This window comes from Peromyscus eremicus, chromosome 3, assembly GCF_949786415.1.
Source record: "Peromyscus eremicus chromosome 3, PerEre_H2_v1, whole genome shotgun sequence".
NCBI classification, from domain to species: Eukaryota; Metazoa; Chordata; class Mammalia; order Rodentia; family Cricetidae; genus Peromyscus; species Peromyscus eremicus.
In genome coordinates, this window is record NC_081418.1 from 124760283 (window position 1) to 124779111 (window position 18829).

The 18829-nt window shown below is 41.7% G+C and overlaps 1 protein-coding gene and 1 pseudogene across 1 annotated transcript in view; one reads left to right on the plus strand and one right to left on the minus strand.

Moving 5' to 3' along the window:
• Positions 1-18829, plus strand: part of Fancd2 (FA complementation group D2) — a 68321-nt gene that overhangs the window by 13814 nt on the left and 35678 nt on the right. Inside the window, exons 8-18 of the mRNA XM_059258377.1 lie at positions 364-488; positions 3702-3789; positions 5246-5350; positions 5752-5852; positions 6574-6682; positions 6887-6922; positions 9379-9522; positions 11343-11477; positions 12892-13023; positions 13957-14067; positions 16778-16887. Coding sequence (XP_059114360.1) covers positions 364-488; positions 3702-3789; positions 5246-5350; positions 5752-5852; positions 6574-6682; positions 6887-6922; positions 9379-9522; positions 11343-11477; positions 12892-13023; positions 13957-14067; positions 16778-16887 — 1196 coding nt within the window. The remainder of the gene's footprint in view (positions 1-363; positions 489-3701; positions 3790-5245; positions 5351-5751; positions 5853-6573; positions 6683-6886; positions 6923-9378; positions 9523-11342; positions 11478-12891; positions 13024-13956; positions 14068-16777; positions 16888-18829) is intronic.
• On the minus strand, positions 4787-5093 carry LOC131905568 (NADH dehydrogenase [ubiquinone] 1 beta subcomplex subunit 1-like; annotated as a pseudogene).

Consider the following 18829-nt stretch of genomic DNA (forward strand, 5'->3'; position numbering starts at 1 on the left):
TCTTGTTTTTTTTTTTTTTTTTTTTTTTTTTTTAAATGGCAGCGCATGCCTTTAATCCCAGCACTCCGGAGGCAGATATCTGTGAATTCAAGGCCAGCCTGGTCTACAGAGTGAGATCCAGGACAGGCATCAAAACTACACAGACAGACCCTTTCTCGAAAAACAAAAACAAACAAACAAAAAAAAAAGGCCTTTATTATTGAGTATATTCTCTCCCCAGCTCCCATTTGCCTCTTAATTTAAATTTTGAGCTTGAGTCTATCATGGCCATGTTGTATACATGATGATTTCAGGTCTGTATTTCATGAATAAGTAGTGCTTATTTTGAGTAATATGCTGCAATGTAATCATTTCTCCCTGTAGGACCTCACAACCCAGATGATGCAATTGATCAGTGTTGCTCCAGTGAACTTACAGCATGACTTCATCACTAGCCTTCCTGAGATCCTAGGGGATTCCCAGCATGCTAATGTGGGGAAAGAACTTAGGTGGGTAAGCACTATGGTACTGTCTCATGGAGTCTCCACCAGGGTAACTTGTTAATTGCAGTATGAAAAGAGCTAAGTTTAAGGCTAGTGAGGTAACTCGGTGGCTAAGGGTCCTTGCCTGTCATCTTTGATGACATAAGTTTGATCCTGGAACCCACATAGTAGAAGAGAACGGACTCATACAAGCTTTTCTCTGACTTCTATATATGCACCGTGGCACACATTGGGGTGTGTGTGCGTGCACACACATACACATGCTTTTGGGACATAAAGGCTGGAACACAGGTGTTTAAGTTCATCCTCAGTGTGTAACAAGTTCAAAGCCAGTCTGGGATACTTGAGACTTAAAACCACACACAGAAAGTGGTTGGGTATATAACTCACTTGATAGAGTGCTTGTCTGACATGTACAAAATGTGTTAATTTCCTAGCACTACACAAACTAGATGTGGTGGCAGAAGGCAGAGGCAGGAGGATCAGATTCAAGGTCATCATTGGCTACATTTGCGAGTTTGAGGCCAGCCTAGGATACACAAAATCCTGCCTCAAGATGTAAAAATGACAAAGTATGGTACATGTAACTTACATGAGTAGGGAGGGTATGGGGTTTGACTTGGTTTTCTAGTTGGTGCATATATTTGTGTGGTCCCATTTACTTTCCTCTCCCCTCACCCCCTTTTTAAGATGGGGTCTCATATAGTCCAAACTGGTCTCAAGTTCCCTCTGTAGCTAAGTATGACCTTGAACTTCTCATCCTCAAGTCTTGATCTGGGATTACAAGTATGTCCCATTACGTTCGCCTTCCACATATTTTATTTCTTTTTTGTTTATTTTGCTACGTGACTAGGGATAGTGCACACATGCACCTCTGTGTGTGGAGGTCAGAGGACAACTTTCTGGAGTTGATTCTTTCCTTCCATATTTTACATTCCCAGAATCAAGCTCAGATCTTCAGGCTTGGCAGCCAATGCCCTCATCTGCTGAGCCACCTCACTGGCCCCCGTCTATGTTCATTCACATGATGAACCTGCTAGGAAAATAACTGGTTTAGGATTAGGCTTTATTTGAATACAGTCTCTTGGTTGCATTTCCTCTAAGGGTTTCTCAAGCTTGACTGCACATCAAAATCATTTTTGGAGCTCTTAAATATCTACATGTTTGGGTGCCGAGATGACCCATTACTGTGCATATCCATGCACAGGACCTACTGCTGAGATCCATAGCTGCCACTCATGTAAAAATAGTTCTGTAATTAGAGGGTAGTAATTAACAAGAGGGGAACCATATCCCTAGGATACAGTTTCTGTCCTTGTTTTCCTCAGGGCTGGGAAGTGAAGTCACAGCCTCATGTATCCTAAGCAAGTGCACACTAGTTTTATGGGCTCTATATTTTCTTTTTTATTTTTGGTTTTTTGAGACCGGGTTTCTCTGTGTAGTTTGGTGCTTGTCCTGGATCTCGCCCTGTAGACCAGGCTGGCTTCGAACTCACAGAGGTCCACCTGCCTCTGCCTCCCAAGTACTGGGATTAAAGGCGTGCGCCACCACCACCCGGCTAAGTTAATTCTTCTAAATCTACAGCTTCTTTTAGACATTTCTCTGCTGTTCTCTCTATGTTCTACTTCAAGTCTCTGAAGTTTTCGGTTTTCAGACACATACAATCAGCAATTCTCTGGCCAAAGCCAGGTCATAAGGCTTGAATTCTTTCAGGGTCATAAAAGCGGATGAGAGTTTACACCAGGCAGTGACTGTTGGGCTTTCTCTATGACTCAAGGAGGGGGTGACTTGTAGAAGCCTCAGTGAGCTCTTAAAGGGAACAGGTCAAATGAGAGGGAGAGAGACCTTAAATCGATTAGGGAAAGCTAAGAAGGGAAAAAGGGGGAATCTGTGTGTAACACTGCATTCCTAAGTGTGGTTAGAGAATAAGCTAATTAACAAAACAAGGTTGGCAGGAAAAGGAGTTAAGAATTTGTTAGTGCAAGGTTAGCTTGGGGCAGCATTTTCCTATCTGCAGGCGGGGTGAGCCCAGGGCACACTTGTTCCCTGTCTATCTAAAGGCTGTGAATCAACAAATTCAGACATGTTGTAATTCTGTGTCCTTGGATGTCCGAGAATGTCTCAAATGAGATACTTTTTCCTGGACATTTATCATTGACCAAATGCCTGCCAGTGAAGATAATTACAGGAAGGCAGGCCTCTAAGATTACATTGGAGAAAGGAACAAAGACCTGGTTGTGGAAACAGGTTTTGACTGTGGGACTGTTTTCACATATAGCTGGGGGATGTTATCCAAATACCCGAAATGTGTAGGGGAAGTTGTGCCCAATAAGTGATCAGTCATACTGTTAGAAGATCTGGGGAAAAGAATCAAATGGGAAAGCTACAATAGCACACAGGAAAGTCACTGCAGGAAACAGCTAATACATTCAAAAGCCAGTACCACCAAGACTCCTTGAGTTTTGGCTTCGACCTCATCAGAGCCCCTGGCTCTAATGGGTCAGCCTTGTCAGTGCCAGCCGAGTTCCTACTACATAGGAGCTTCTGCCTCTGCCTCCTGAGGGTTGGCCTTAAAGGTGTGCACCAGAATGCAGTCATTTATTCAGAACTAATACAGTTGGTTTTCTTTTTTTGTTTTGTTTGTTTGTTTTTTTGAAACAGGGTCCCTCTGTGTAGCCCTGGCTGTCTTGGAATTCACTTTGTAAAGGAGACTAGTCTTGAACTCACAGAGATCCACCTGCCTCTGCCTCCCAAGTGCTGGGATTAAAGGCAAGCATCACCACCGACTGGCTACAGCTGGTTTTCCTATTAGTAGGTTCCATTCTCAAGTTCAAGCAACTACAGATTAAAAATCTTCCAAAAAAGAAAAATTACACATGCACTGACATGCTGATATAATTTATAATATATTACAGTATAGCATGACAACTATTTGCATAACTTTTACATTGCATCAGGTATTGTAAGTATCCTAGAAGTAATTGACAGTATGTAGGAAGATGGACAGGTTATGGTCTAATAACCACACCATTTTATAGAAGGAACTTGAGCATCCTAAGATTTTGTTGCCATGGGTAACCTAGGAACCAATCCACTGCAGGTACCAAGAGATAACTGGATATCCTGTCTTTCCCCACTCTAGTGAGTGGCTTTCTCAGGTTGTTTCTGCCCAGTTCCATTCAGACTATTACCCAGCTTTTCCTTCTTTGCTATTAACAGAGAGCTACTGATGAAGAATACTTCATTGACTGTTCCAATTCTGGATGTCTTTTCCAGTCTCCGACTTGATCCAAACTTCCTGTCTGAGGTAGGGAAGATCCTGCTTTCCAAAAATAGGGAGAAATCATGTGCAATAAAAGAAAATAGCGCTTTGAAACTATGCTTACAAACAAGTATTATGTAGTGCACACACACACACACACACACACACACACACACACACACACACCTGTAATGGGGATCATCACACATCACAGGTATCAAAACCAGGGTCTGCTATAACACTAAGCCAGAAAACAGCACTTTTACTTTTTTTTAAAATTTAATTCAGATGGTCTGACCAGGTAGCCCAGAATGGCCTCATACTCAAAATCTTTCTGCCTTAGCCTCCCCAGTGTTGGGATAATACATATGTGCCCCAGTCCTGGCTTAAGCAATGCAATTGAGTTGGGTTTTGTTTTGTTTTGTTACTGTGCTATTAATCAAACCCAGTGTCCCACATATGCTAGGCAAACATTTCACCGGTGAATCACACTCTCATCTCTTAAGTTATAAGCTTGTGTGTGTTTGTGTGTTGCATGCATGTGGATGTGCATACATGTGGATGTGCATGCATGTGGAAGCCAGAGGATAGTCCCAGGTGTTCTTTAGTCTATCCACTTAAAAATTTTTTGAGACAGTGTCTCTCACTGCATGGAGCTTACTAGCAAGCTTCTGAGATCTGCTTGTCTCCAAAGCACCAATGCTGGGATTGCAAGCACTTACAGCCATGCCTGGCTGTTTTTATGTGAGTTTTGAGGGTCAAACTAGGGTGTCATGTGATGGCTGGGAATACAGCTTAGTTGTAAAGTGCTTGCCTAGGATGTACAAAGCTTTGATCCCCTGCACCACATACACCTGATATTGTGGCATACACATAAATAAGAAGTAGAGACTGGAGGAAGAGAAGTTCAAGACCATCAGAAGCTACATAGTGAGCTCAAGGCCAGCCTGGGATGCTAAAACCCTCAAGGAAAATAGCAGCAACAGGTTTTTACTTCTTTTGTAACTTTTAAAATACAAGCATTCCTGAATTTACCTGGTTTTTATTTGGTAGTTATTTCTCTGGGCCTCAGTTCCCTTCTAAATAACATAGTCTTATTCTGGAAGAGAGGTAGCTTTTCATCGTTCTGTGTGAATAACAACCAAAGACAAACCCTCTGGGAACAGGTCCATAAACCCAGTGGTCATTCACGGTCCAAAGTAAGTTCACCGCGGTCAGTGGTGAGGGCGGCAGGGGAGAGGGACACTTAATTTTCCTCTTCTGTTGTCAGTTGTGACCGCAGGCTCTAAAATGTGAGACTAATGATGTTTGACTTTTATCACTTGTCTGGCTAGAAAAATCTTTGACATTTATAATTTTGAGTTTGCAATTTGGGGGCAAATAATGTTTTTCTTCCTAAATTACAAGTAGGAAAATCAAATGAGAAAAGAATTTTGTAATTTTATCTAATAAGTATTTATTGGGTTAGAGTGATGAAGGGCTTTGTGCTTTTTTTATTTAGATCCGCCAGTTGGTGATGGGCAGGCTGTCATCTGTCCGGCTGGAGGATTTACCTGTGATCGTAAAGTTCCTTCTTCATTCTGTAACAGATTCTACTTCACTTGAGGTACGCTACTATTTCCTATCAAGCCTACATTAAGATACCTGGGTCAACTATTTAAATAAGTAGTTCAAGTTGGTATTTTCTGGTCCTAGACTAATTGATACTGATTGCTCCGGATAGCTATTGGAAGAGAACACAGCCCAGTCTGGTTGATTACTCAGCATAAGCTGCTGCAGAATGACATTTGATATCTCTGTGAAGAAGCACGTCAAGTGAATGAAGGGTTTAGGGTGTAGCATTCTATATGTGCTTGAACTGTTCTCATCCAGTCTGCTGACATGCCTTTTGTTACAGGTCAAGTGTTTGCCTCAGTATTTGGGGATGTTAAGGTTCCATTGAGAGAATGAACTGTGCCTGTCCACTAAGGGTGAGCAGATACATGGCTAAACACTGACTTTCCACAGGTGATTTCTGAGCTTCGGGAGAAGTTAAATGTGCAGCATTTTATTTTGCCGTCACGGGTTCAGGCTTCCCAAAGCAAGTTGAAAAGTAAAGGACTAGCAAGGTACGGAGTCATTTGCAATTACCATTCTTTTTCTTGCATAATCATAGGTTTCTCACTTTTATCTTGAAGGTAGATAGTGATTAGATCTTAATAAATACTGGCATTAAGATTACATTCACGCCGGGCGGTGGTGGTGCACGCCTTTAATCCCAGCACTCGGGAGGCAGAGGCAGGCGGATCTCTGTGAGTTCGAGGCCAGCCTGGGCTACCAAGTGAGTCCCAGGAAAGGCGCAAAGCTACACAGAGAAACCCTGTCTCGAAAAACCAAAAAAAAAAAAAAAAGATTACATTCACATCATAGGATGACAGCAGTTTTCAAATTGTTTGTGTGTGTGATTTCCTAGCCATTCAGATCAATTCCACATAGTCTACAGTACAAGTTTTTCAGTATTCTATAGATGAGGTTGAGGCTTCCTCCAGAACCTATGCTTAATAATCAGAAACTCAGATTTATAAGATCTTCTCTGGGAGCTGGAGAGATAGCTGCTTGAGAGCACTGGCTGCTCTTCCAGAGGACCCAGGTTCAGTTCCCAGCACTTACATGCCAGCTCACACCTGTCTATAACTCTAGTTCCAGGGCTTCTGACACCTTCACACAGGCATACAGACAGGAAAAACATTAATGAACACAAAATAAAAATAAATTATGTATAAAATTTTTTTTTCAAAGATCTTTGCTGATAAGTAGAAAAAATAATGTTTCTTGCTTTGCTGTTTGTAGCTCTTCAGGAAATCAAGAAAACAGTGATAAAGACTGTGTTATTCTCGTCTTTGATGTAATAAAGTCAGCCATTAGATATGAAAAAACCATTTCAGAAGCCTGGATTAAGGTGAGTAAGATCCTTGCAACTTTGAGGGTCAAGGTGGTCCATGAGTATCAGTGATAGATGTGTGACCTGAGATGAAATGAAAGTCTTAAATTTGTCAATTAAGTATAAATGGTAATGATGAGCAGATGAACAGGATGTGTGGAATGAAGCATAAATAACATGCTCCACTGATATGTTTTAATATCGTGGTCCTTATTTTTCTAGGCAATTGAACGCATTGAGTCAGCGGCTGAACATAAGGTAATAAATAGGCCTGCACTTTGAACCTAAAGTAGTTTGCATTGGCCATCGTGCTGTCCTGCTTTCTTTCTATCTGTCCTGCAGTTATCCTGTAGCTGCTCTGATAATGGTTGTGTGGAGAAGACACCTGAGAGGGATGACTTGCTAGTCTGCTCTTACCTACTGATTCTGGAAATGAATTTAGCCTGCAGTATTCAACAGGGAATAGGAGGTTGTTCCACCCACATGAAGTTACAGTCAAAGAAGCAGTACTACACCTGGGTCATGAGTCAGGTCCCCGGGCCTATGGCTGGCTTTCCTCCCACCAGGCCATATTGTCAAGATAAGGGCATTCTCTGTTTGATTTTACTTTGTCCATGTAGTCCTGACCTGAATAGTTAGTCTTTCCACTGTAAGGCTGGCAGTGGTCCTGTATCTATCACCCCCACCTCCACCCCTGACTCTCTGTCTCTGTCTCTCTGTATTTGTCTCTGCGTCTGTGTGTGTCTCTGTGTCTGGGTCACACTCTGCAGTTCATGATGGCCTAGAACTCACTGTGTTAAACTCAGGATGGTTCTCCTGCCTCAGCTTCCATGTACTGGGAACACAAACATAAGCCACCACGCCCAACTTATCTTTTAGTCCTGGAGATCTGGATGTGAAGAAGCTGGATGTCTCTGCTTCTGTGTACTGGTTGTTCCTTCTGAAGGTTTTGCTTGGGTTGGAATCTTTTGTCTTGAGGGAGTTTTGTTAGTTGGGTGTCCAGTTAATAGATAACAGTCTTAAAAGTTTCTATGATACAGAATAAATGATGAAAATAATCAAGTTTTTTGAGACAAGGTCTCATCTAGGTGTTTTCACACTCAATGAAGTTGACCTTGAACTCCTACCTCTGCTCCCAAGTACTTGGATGACAGCATTTGCTACCATGATTAGCTTGAAAATAATTGTGGGGGGTTGGATAATAATCACATTTTAACCCAATTGTTTCACTTTCTTGTTTTGTTTTGTTGTTTTTTCGAAACAGGGTTTATCTGTGTAGCCCTGGCTGTCAGGAACTCACTCTGTAGACCAGGCTGGCCTGAACTCAGAGATCTGCCTGCCTCAGCCTCCTGAGTGCTGGGACTAAAGGTGTGCACCATCATGCCTGCCCATTTCTTTTGATAGTCTTCTGTGGGTTGGCTATAGCTTTGCATTCTGATTTGATTCTCTATACATTTCCCCCTGTTGTCATAAACATTTTGCATACTTTGTTTATTTACTTATAGATAATACATGCTAGTAAGTTGGAAAACATATAGAAATTACATATGTGGCTGGGTGGTTGTGCAGGCCTTTAATCTCAGCACTCGGGAGGTAGAGGCAGGTGGATCTCTGTGAGTTCGAGACCAGCCTGGTCTACAAAGAGAAACCCTGTCTTGAGAAAACAAAACAAAACAAATAAAATTGCATATGTGAAAAAAAAACATTCCTTACAGATATTTTTTATTTTTAAAAAATGTTTTTTAAATTTTATTTGTGTGTGCTTACGCACGTGTGTCCAGGTGTCTGGAAGCAAGAAGAGTGCATTGGGTCTCTGGAGATGGAGTTACAGGTGGCTCTGAGCCACCACATGGGGGTTGTGAACTGAGCCCTGTTCCCTAGAGCAGCAGAGATGCTTTTAACCACCGAGCTGGCTCTCTGTCCCCTTTGTAAATGTTTTATCTTTTTGTATAAGCTATATGTGTATACAAGCACAGGCATGCTCCTGTACTAACAGATATGTGTGCATGCATGTGTATATAGTTTTTATATGCTGTCTTTATGACATTGGATCCTACTGTGGTTAGTGTTTTGCAGGTTGCTTGTTTTTCACTTCACCATGTGTCACCATGTATCAGAAATGACTTCCTCTGTCAAAAAAATGGGTTAGCTGAGCCGGTTGGTGGTGGCACAAGCCTTTAATCCCAGCACTCTAGAGACAGAGGCAAGTGTGTCTCTTAAGTTTGAGGACAGCCTGTTCTACAAAGTGAGTTCCAGGACAGCCAGGGGGACACAAAGAAACTCAGTTTTGAAAAACAAACAAAAAATGGGTTATCCTATATAGGTTTTTGTGGCTCTGTTACACTTTAAAAACAATTATCATAATTTATTTAATCTTCTTATATTGATAAACATGGTCTTTGTAACTTTTCATAAAGCAATTTTCCTAATTATGAAACTTTATAATTTAGTTGGCAAGTGATTTCATCTATTTTTTTTAACAAATGTAAAGATGTTCAAAGTTCTATTTTAATATCACCTCTCTTAATGTTCTGATATTTTCTTGTGACATACTAAAGGCTAATAGTTGTGGCACTTTATTTCTCTGAAAAGGATTTTTGGGTTTTGTCACAATGTGTGAGCTCCGTGGGTGGTGAATGAGGAAGCCAGAGCCACCACTGTGTTTTGGTAGAAGCCAGTTGGCTGCATCTCTTCCTGTTGCTGCTCCCTGACAGGCTTTGGATGTGGCGATGCTGCTCATCATCTACAGCACCAGCACCCAGACAAAGAAGGGCATTGAAAAGGTGTTGAGAAACAAGATCCAGTCGGGCTGCATTCAAGAACAGCTGCTCGACAGTACGTTCTCTACACATCACTTGGTAAGTGTGAGATGAACAGGTAGAAGGTGCAGGTGGAGAGATGCTGAGAGGAGATGTTTTTGTCATTTTCTGCCCTGTGTAGAAATCCTGTAACACCTTGATCTCTGATAGGGAGCTCAGCATATGCAGAGCAGTGAAGTAATTGCTTTGTTGGATTGAGATGATGATATTAATAAGCCAACCTAACATTGATTTTCACCCTTTCAAGAAGTTAACAAAGCTGGTTTTTCTTGAGCTTCTCTGACTCAAACTCCCTATTCTTTTGGGTTTTTAAAAAACGATTTATTTTAATTTTTGTCTGTGTTTGTGTCCCTGTGTGTATATGCCATGTGCGTGCAGGTGCTCTTGGAGGCCAGAAGAGGGCATTAGATCCTCTGGAACTAGAATTACAGGTGACTGTGAAATGGGTACTGGAAACCAAACTTGTTGGAAGAATAGCAAGTACTCTTAACTGCTGAGCTACCTGTCTAGCCTCAATATAATTTTTAAAGTGTTTTGATTTTTTGTTTTTTTGAGAGTGTCTCACTATGTAGTCTTGGCTGGCCTGAAACTTGATGTGTAGATGAGGCTGGCCCTGTACTCATAGAGAACCACCTGCTTCTGCCTCCATGGTACACTTCTGCACCTGTGTGTTTTGTTTGTTACTTTTTTTTTTTTTTTTTTTTTTAAATCGCAGTATCAGTAAAGAAGATGGAAATACTAACATTATTTACTTTTGGTCCCTTCAGATCTGTCTCTATTGCATTATTGGTAGGACCTGGTCTTTTTTCTTCCTATAACAGTTCTTCTTATTCAAAGAACTTAGTTTGGGAGCTTGGGAGGTAACTGAATTGGCAGTGTTTGCCACAGAATCATAAAGACCTGAATTCTATCCCCAGCACCTACAAAAAGAAAAAAAAAGCTGAGCGTGGCCACCCACATTTGTAATCACAGTACTGGGGAGGTGGAAATAGGCAGGTCCCTGGGATTCACTGGTCAGCCAATATTGTATTTGTTGAGCCCCAGATCCAAGAGAGGGGCCCTGTCTCAAAAAAAACAAAAACCAAGATTGATGGCTCCTGGAATCAACTCCTGAGGCTGCCCTCTGTCCTCCACACGCACTGGTATGAATGGTTACCTACACACATTTGGACCTGCACTTACATGAGCATGCACACACACATCTACAGAACTCAATTTGGGTAGCATTGAATGTTACAGACTGAGCTTAAACCATAGAATACAGCAGGTAACAGGAGGCATATAAGTGAGTGAAGACACTGGAATCTCTTCAGTCTGGTCTGTAGTTCTAAATTGAACAAATAGAACTGGATAGTAAGCTTATCATTTAATTTTTTTGAATTTTAAGATCAGTTGTTACCCATTTATGGAATCTGATCGTGAGAGAAAAATCAGAATGATGAAGGATTATTTGGGGTATAATTAAGATTAAGTTTCCTTAAAGTTGCTGTATGTGGGCACTCAGACTAGCGTTTAGAATGTGGAAAGCAGAAAGGTCAGAATCCAAGTCCATCTTGTAACTACAGCATTGAGGCCATCTGCAGTACCCACCAAAGGGAAGTTTTGTTGTTATTTAAGCTAAAGTAAGAGTTGGGGTTGGAGATGGAATGCAGTGGTAGAGTGTTGCCCAGCATGTTCCAGGCACTGGGATTGATCAGTGCTTAGCCTAAAGACAGAAGGCAGAGGATGAGAACAGGAGTGCTGTGTGTCAGGAGATGACCTGAGGGCCCAAACAAGGTCTTCGGTGACAGTAGTGGATGTTAGCACATTTGGTTCTGTGACACCGTTAACCTAGGCTTTTTTCTCTCTTCCTCTTCCAGGTTCTTAAGGATATTTGCCCATCCATTCTTTTACTGGCTCAGACTTTGTTTCACTCTCAGGACCAGAGGATAATTTTGTTTGGCAGTCTCCTATACAAATATGCTTTTAAGTTTTTCGATACTTACTGCCAGCAGGTTTGTTGAAACATTTATTTGGGTAAGGAAGAAGCAAGAATATGGAAAGGTATAATTTCAAATACATTGGATGTGGTTTGAGGTATATTGTGAGTAATTAGATGACATTGAGGGGGAAGTAACTTTGACCAGCAGCTTAAAAAACTCAGTTCTAAGCCAGCCACAGTGATGCACACCTGTAATCAGTTCTCAGGAAACAGGAAGGAGGATAAGCAAAAGTTTGAGGCTACAGACCAGGCTATAGAGCAGAACCTTGTTTCATAAGCAAAGAAAATATGCAGTTCTAGTCTCTGTCCTGAATGATAAGATTGGCTTGGAGGATCTAAGTGTGAGAGATGAAATTTGGTGTAAAATCATTAAGGTCCCACTCATATGTAGTACCTCAAACAACTTGACTTAGATTTTATTTTGTTTTATTTTTTTTTATTATATGCATGTGTGTGGGTTTTTGCACCCAAGGAGGCCGTATTTTCCTGAAATTATGCCAGCCTGACCTGTACTCTAGTCATAAAATTTATAAGAAATTTCAGCTCCTTAAGTACAGTCTTTTCAAGAAATTTCAGAACATACTTAGTCCAGTTTAACTCATAGATAAAAATTCATGCAGCTACACCAAGGAGCAAAATCAGGGTATTATGTTACCCACTGATATGTTACCAAAAGTAGGTCAAGACTGGTTGTTCCTCCTGTGATCTAGTACTTGAGAGACAGGAGATTTACAAGTTGGAGGCTAGCATGGAATAGGGAGTAAGGTCCAGGGAGCCAGGATGGTAGTGTAGTTGTGCTGGTGTGATTATAGGTCTCCTGAAGCCAATGCTCATGGCAGTTAGATAAAAAATAGTAAGGTAGACATCAGAAAGGCCTCAGGTGGGGGCTAGAGAGATGGCTCAGTGGGTAAGAATATCAGCTGCTCTTCCAGAGGACCTGGGTTCAATCCCCAGCACCCACATTGCAGCTCACAACTGTCTGTAGCTCCAGTTCTAGGGGATCTGACACCCTTATACAGATATACATGCAGGTAAAACAACAATATACATGAAATAAAAATAAATAGTGCATGAACTGACTTTTTGGAGCCCATTGCCTATGGTGGGACACCTTGCACAGCCTTGATGCAGCGTTAGGGGCTTGGACCTTCCTCAGCTAAATGTGCAGGACTTGGCTGACTCCCCATGGGAGGCCTTACCTTTTCGGAGGGAGGGAAGAGGGGGTGGGCTGTGGGGGAAGGCTGTAGGGGAGCAAGAGGAGGCATGAGGAAGAGATCTGTGGTTGGTATGTGGAATGAATAAAAAATTTCTTAATAAAAATAAATTAAATAGTTAAAAAAAATTTTAAAGAAAGGCCTCAGGCATGAACCTTTTAGAATGGCCATGACATATTTTATTTCACACTGTCCTGTTGATCTCCTGTATAGGAAGTGGTTGGTGCCCTAGTAACCCACATCTGCAGTGGGAATGAGGCTGAAGTTGATACTGCATTGGATGTCCTCCTTGAGCTGATTGTACTAAACCCCTCTGCTATGAGGCTGAATGCTGTTTTTATTAAGGTATTGTCTGTACTGCCAAATACTGAATCATTTTTCTGTTTCACGTATCTCAGAGTTACTGCTCCCTGTTAGTTATCGAAAACTTGTTTCGTATGCTTTAGATACTGAGCACTGTAAATGTGGGAGGGATGTATAGAAAGGTGGATAACAGGTAAGTTATAAATGTATGCATATAGATGTAAAGATGCATCATGTTTGTGTACTAATTTATTCAGAAACACTTCTCTATACTTATGTGCTAAACCGTGTTTAAGTGCTGTGGTAGGAAGGTTGGTCTTTGCCTTTGATGCTAAGAGTGTAAGAAGTACAAGCAAATCATCTGTACACACATGGTCACCACTGAGAGAAACTTGCAATATTTGTCTGATACCAACTTAATCCATTTAATATAATGATCACTTCCATGTGTATCCATTTTCCTGCAAACAACAGAACTTCGTTCTTCCTTATGGCTGAAAAAAATCCATTATGTGTGCACCACATTTCTCACTGTTGATAAACACCTAGGTTGTTTCTAAAACTTAGCTATCGTGTATGTGATGCAGTAAACATGTGTGTATGATGTATAGCTATGTGTATGTGATGTGCAGATATCTTGGTCATGTGTTGACTTGGAATCCTGGAAAAATACCAGGAGTGGAGTAGCTGGGTAATTGTTCTGGTTAAAGTGGGGGTGGGAGGAGTGGGGCTGGAGAGATGGCTCAGCAGTTAAAAGCAGAGGCTCTGGGTTGGATTCCCAGCACCTACATATTGGGTCACAACGATCCATAACTAGTTCCAGGGAATCCGATGCCCTTCTCTAACGTCCTTGGACACCAACAATGCATATAGTGCATTACATACATACAGGCAAAACACACTTTTAAAAAGTTTAGAAAAAGGAGAGAGAATATTAGCTGATGAACTCATTTTGGGCATTTTTCCCCCTCCTAGGGAATTTTAGATTATTTGGAGAATATGTCCCCTCAGCAAATACGAAAAATCTTCTGTATTCTCAGCACACTAGCATTTAGCCAACAGCCTGGAACCAGCAACCATATCCAGGTAAGAGGCCATGTTTTGAGAAAGAATGTTTTAAACCTTTTTATTTGGAATTTGCCATACTAAGTTACTCCAGCCTGTGGAGTTGTAGAAACAGCACCTGCTCTACATATCGAGTTCTAGGACAGCCTCAGTACAAAATAGACCCTGTCTCAAAATTAAAAAATAGAAATAAAAGTATTATTAATGCCAAGCCAGCCTTGGCTACTTAGCTAGTTCCAGGTCAGTTCCTAAAGAGACCCTGCCTAATAAAAAACAAAACAAAACAAAAACAACAGCCAGGCATGGTGGTTCATGTCTTTAATCCCAGTACTTGGGCCGACAGAAGCAGGAGGATTTCCACGAGTTTGAGTCAGCCTAGTCTGTAAAAAATAAAAGCAGTGAAGAAATCTTAGTCTGTTGGAATAGAGCTGGGTCTGAGCCTGTAATCAGCCGTTGTGAGATGTCTTTCGGGTTCTGTTTGGAGCACTGTGGAGTCACGGTGTCTAGGCTAAGCTTTACCTAGGCCTGCCTTCATTGTGGTCACTGATTACTGAAGAGAGCTAACCAAGGGAGTGAAGTAGGAACGAAACTCACCGGGTGGGATCATAACTCACACCTCTTGTAGCTGTAGTGCTACCTTGTGTCACTAATTCATCCTGGGTTGTGGCCTTGGACAACCTGCACCTTGTTTTAGTTTAAAACTTGTTTGGCTAGGTGATAACACACATGTACAGAATCCATAGTGTGAGAGAGGTGTGCAGTGAACAATAACTCCTGGCTGCTCTAGGCATCTGGCCTGCCTCCTGAGGCCACCAGAGTCAGTAGTTAGGAGCTGTCAGTAGAGTTCTCCATTCTGCTTTCCTTTCTGATGTTGTGCCCTGTTTCATATCAGTAACACAAAGTCATTTCATTGTTCTGTTTTTGAACTGTGGTAAAATATATACAAAATTTCACATTTCCATTTTTCTTTTCTTTTCTCTTTTTTTTTGTGGTTTTTTGAGACAGGGTTTCTCTGGATAGCCCTGGATGGCTGTCCCGGAACTCACTCTGTAGACCAGGCTGGCCACGAACTCCAGAGACCCACCTGCCTTTGCCTCCTGAGTGCTGGGATTAAAGGTGTACCCTACTACTGCCTGGCCATTTTCATTATTTTTAAATATATCAGTGGCATTGGGAATATTCACATTGTGCAAATATAACCACTGTCCATTTTCAGAATTGCTTCATTATTCTGAGCAGAAAGGTACTCAATGTGGCAATAATCCCTTGCTTCTCCACTCTCCTGGGCTGGTAATCTCCAGTCTCTTTTCCTTTTCTAGGTACTGACATATGTAGAATCATCTAGTATGTGTCTGTCTGTTTTCACTCAGTGTTACAGGATGTGTAGACCTTCATTCTTATTAAACCTGAACAGTCCATTTTCTGTATATCTCACTTTTGTTCTTTTATTTATCCAAGGATGAACACAAGTTGTTTTTACCTTCAGCTGTTTGAACAATGCTGTGATGAGCATTTGTGTGCTGGTCCTTGTTTGAGCCTCAGTTTCAGCTATAGAGTGTGTACTTAGAGATAGCATTGCTGAGTTATTTGGTGATTCTATTTAACAATTTGAGGAGCCACCAAAAATTTTTAGAGCAGCTACACCATTTTACATTCTTACTTTGAAAGTCTGACATTTCCTATTCCTGAAAAAAAAAAGTTGCTACAATTTTGATAGGGATTGCATTAAATCCCTGAACAACATTGTCATCTATAGTCGAACTTTCTTTAGACTGCCAGCTCCCAAATAATGACACAGAGATTTCTTATTAATTATGAAAGCTTGGCCTTAGCTTAGGCTTGTTCCCAACCAGCTCTTATAACGTAAATTGACCCGTTTATATTAATTTATGTTCTGCCACATTGCTTGTTACCTCTCCTCCATACTGTATGTCTGACTTCCTCCATGTCTTGCTAGTGAAATCCCGCCTCTCTTCTTACCAGAGTTCCTGTCTCTGCCTAGAAGTCCCGCCTATCCTCTCCTGCCTAGCTATTGGATGTTTAGCTCTTTATTAAACCAATCAGAGGGTGCCTTGACAGAGACAATTTTTCATGGTGTATATCAAATTCTCTAATCCAGAACATGGGACATCTTTTCATTATTTAGTCCATTCATTTCTTTCAGCAATATTTTTCTGTATGTAACCAAGGCTGGCTTCAAACTCAAGTTCTGTTTATAGAATTATGCCCCATGCCCAGCAGTGTCTTATAGATCTTAACATGTAAATATTTTGCTTCCCTGATTAAATTTATTTCTAAATGGTTTATTGTGGTCCACCAAGATTGCTTTGTGGGTAATGTAACTTGCTGCTGAGTGTGACAACCTAAGTTTGATCATATACCCACTCCTAAAAATTGTCCTCTGACTTCCATACCCCTACCCTGCACACGAGGTGCACCCCCACACACACACAAAATCAACATATTTAAAAATAGGTTATTGTATCTCATTGCTGTAGCTGTGCAGCCACACCACAGTGATTCTCATGTCCTAGAACAGCTGCCATGGCAGGACTAACAGCTGTTGCTGGATGTGTGTGCCTTGTTCTGGGAGCTTTGTATAATTGGTCTCTGAACTTTAAAACCATTTCCCATCTTCTACCTGAGACTTAGAGAATGGAATGTAGCTCCAGTAGTGGTATGTCCTGCTGTCACTCCAGCCTCTTCTTTCTCTGTCCTGAACACATTGCAGGATGAAATGCACCTGGTGATACGAAAGCAGCTCTCTAGCACTGTGTTCAAGTACAAGCTCATCGGGATCATTGGTGCAGTCACCATGGCCGGCATCATGGCGGAAGACAGGTACTCAGAGTCTGCTTTCTCTGCCTCAGCATCAGTTAGCCATGGTGGTGCCCACAAGCACGTTTTAGTATGCAGCCGTTATCTTTTTTTTTTTTTTCTTTTATGCTGAATGCTGTTTATTGAAGGAGGGAGGAGGTCTTAAATACAGGCTTACAGCACAATGGGAGAACCCCGGAGGGCAGAAGTTCGATACAGATGTTTTACAATCTTGCATCTAAGCAGCCGTTATCTTAATCGAGACATTCTCTGTGTGAGAAGAAGAAACATGTCTTGCTTCTTTTCCATGTTCTCTTCTAATCTTTTTTAGGATTTATTTTTGTTATTTTTAATTATGTTCTTGTAGACTGGTATATGCACATGAGTGCAGGTACCTATGGAGACTAAAGTTGTCAGATCCTCCTGGAGCTGGAGTTACAGGCAGATGGTAGCTGACTGATGGGGGTGCTGGGGATTGAACTCAGGTCCTCTGCAAGAGCAACCCACACATTCTTAACTGCTGGCCCATTTCTGCAACCCATTCTCTTCCCCCTTTTTGTGTGGTTTTTGTTTTTTGTTTTTTGTTTTTTTTTCCGAGACAGGGTTTCTCTGTGTAGCTTTGCGCCTTTCCTGGGACTCACTTGGTAGCCCAGGCTGGTCTCGAACTCACAGAGATCCGTCTGGCTCTGCCTCCCGAGTGCTGGGATTAAAGGCATGCGCCACCACCGCCCGGCTTTTTTTTTGGTTTTTTTGAGACAAGGTTTCTCTGTGTAGCTTTGCGCCTTTCCTGGGACTCACTTGGTAGTCCAGGCTGGCCTCGAACTCACAGAGATCTGCCTACCTCTGCCTCCCAAGTGCTGGGATTAAAGGCGTGTGCCACCACTGCCCGTCTTGTTTTGTTTTTTGAGACAGGGTTTCTCTGTGTAACAGCTCTGGCTATCCTGGAACTCGCTTTGTAGGCCAGGCTGGCCTTGAACTCAGAGATCCATCTGCCTCGGCCTCCCGAGTACTAGGGTTAAAGGTATGGGCCACCACTGCCCAGCCCATTCTCTTCTAATCTTGACTGTATATATCATGTACAGTTTTTATAGAGTTATATCATAGTTATTAATTGTCGTGTTGCCTAGAGGTGTGGTGCTGGAAATCTTTCCACAGAGGCTAAACTTGGTCCTGAAATTCATTATTTAGAATCTGCTTCTGACCTAGGCTCTCTATTGCTGTATTAATCCTGTCTGGAGCTTCATGTTTGGTACAAATACAATTACTTTGTGGATTCTCTCCTTACATGCTCTTATGTGCTTCAGTTATAGCATCTAAAAAGTACCAGCTGGGGCTTCATGGTATGTCATTTTAAACTGACAGTACAGTTCAGTTCATGCTTCTTTGGAAATGATTTGTCAGGAATTCCTAAGAGCTCAGGAAATGTCCTTAGAATCAGCCTAATAGCTAGAAAAAGGGAAGAAGAGCAGTCTGAAGAGGCTGCTGTGGGCTGGTTAACAGTATTCACTGATCCATACTGCTTGTCTGGCTCCAGTCCTGGCTCCATTATTAGCTAAATGACCTTGGGCAACTTATTCTGCTTCTGCCTGTGTAGTTTGATGACTGTGAAATGCTAATTGTATTTACTTTGTAGAGTTATCAAGAGTATTCAGTGGTTTGGACAATGCCCAGAGCATTCTACATACTGAAGAAATGTTTTATTTAGCTGGGCACATGGAACGAGGCTCACTTGATGCCAGGAGTTCAAAGCTGGCTTGGGCAACATGGTCAGGTTACCATCTCAAAAAAAAAAAAAATTCTCTTATTACTAATTTAGTGTGCCCTTAAAAATACATAGAAGTTGGTCTTACTTGTTTACAAAATCCTCAGAATTCCAGGTGCTGGGGCAGAGTGGTCACTTGCATACAGGAGTTTGACATAAGCCTGGCCGCCTAGTGTGACCCTGTCTCAAAAAAGGGGGGTGATC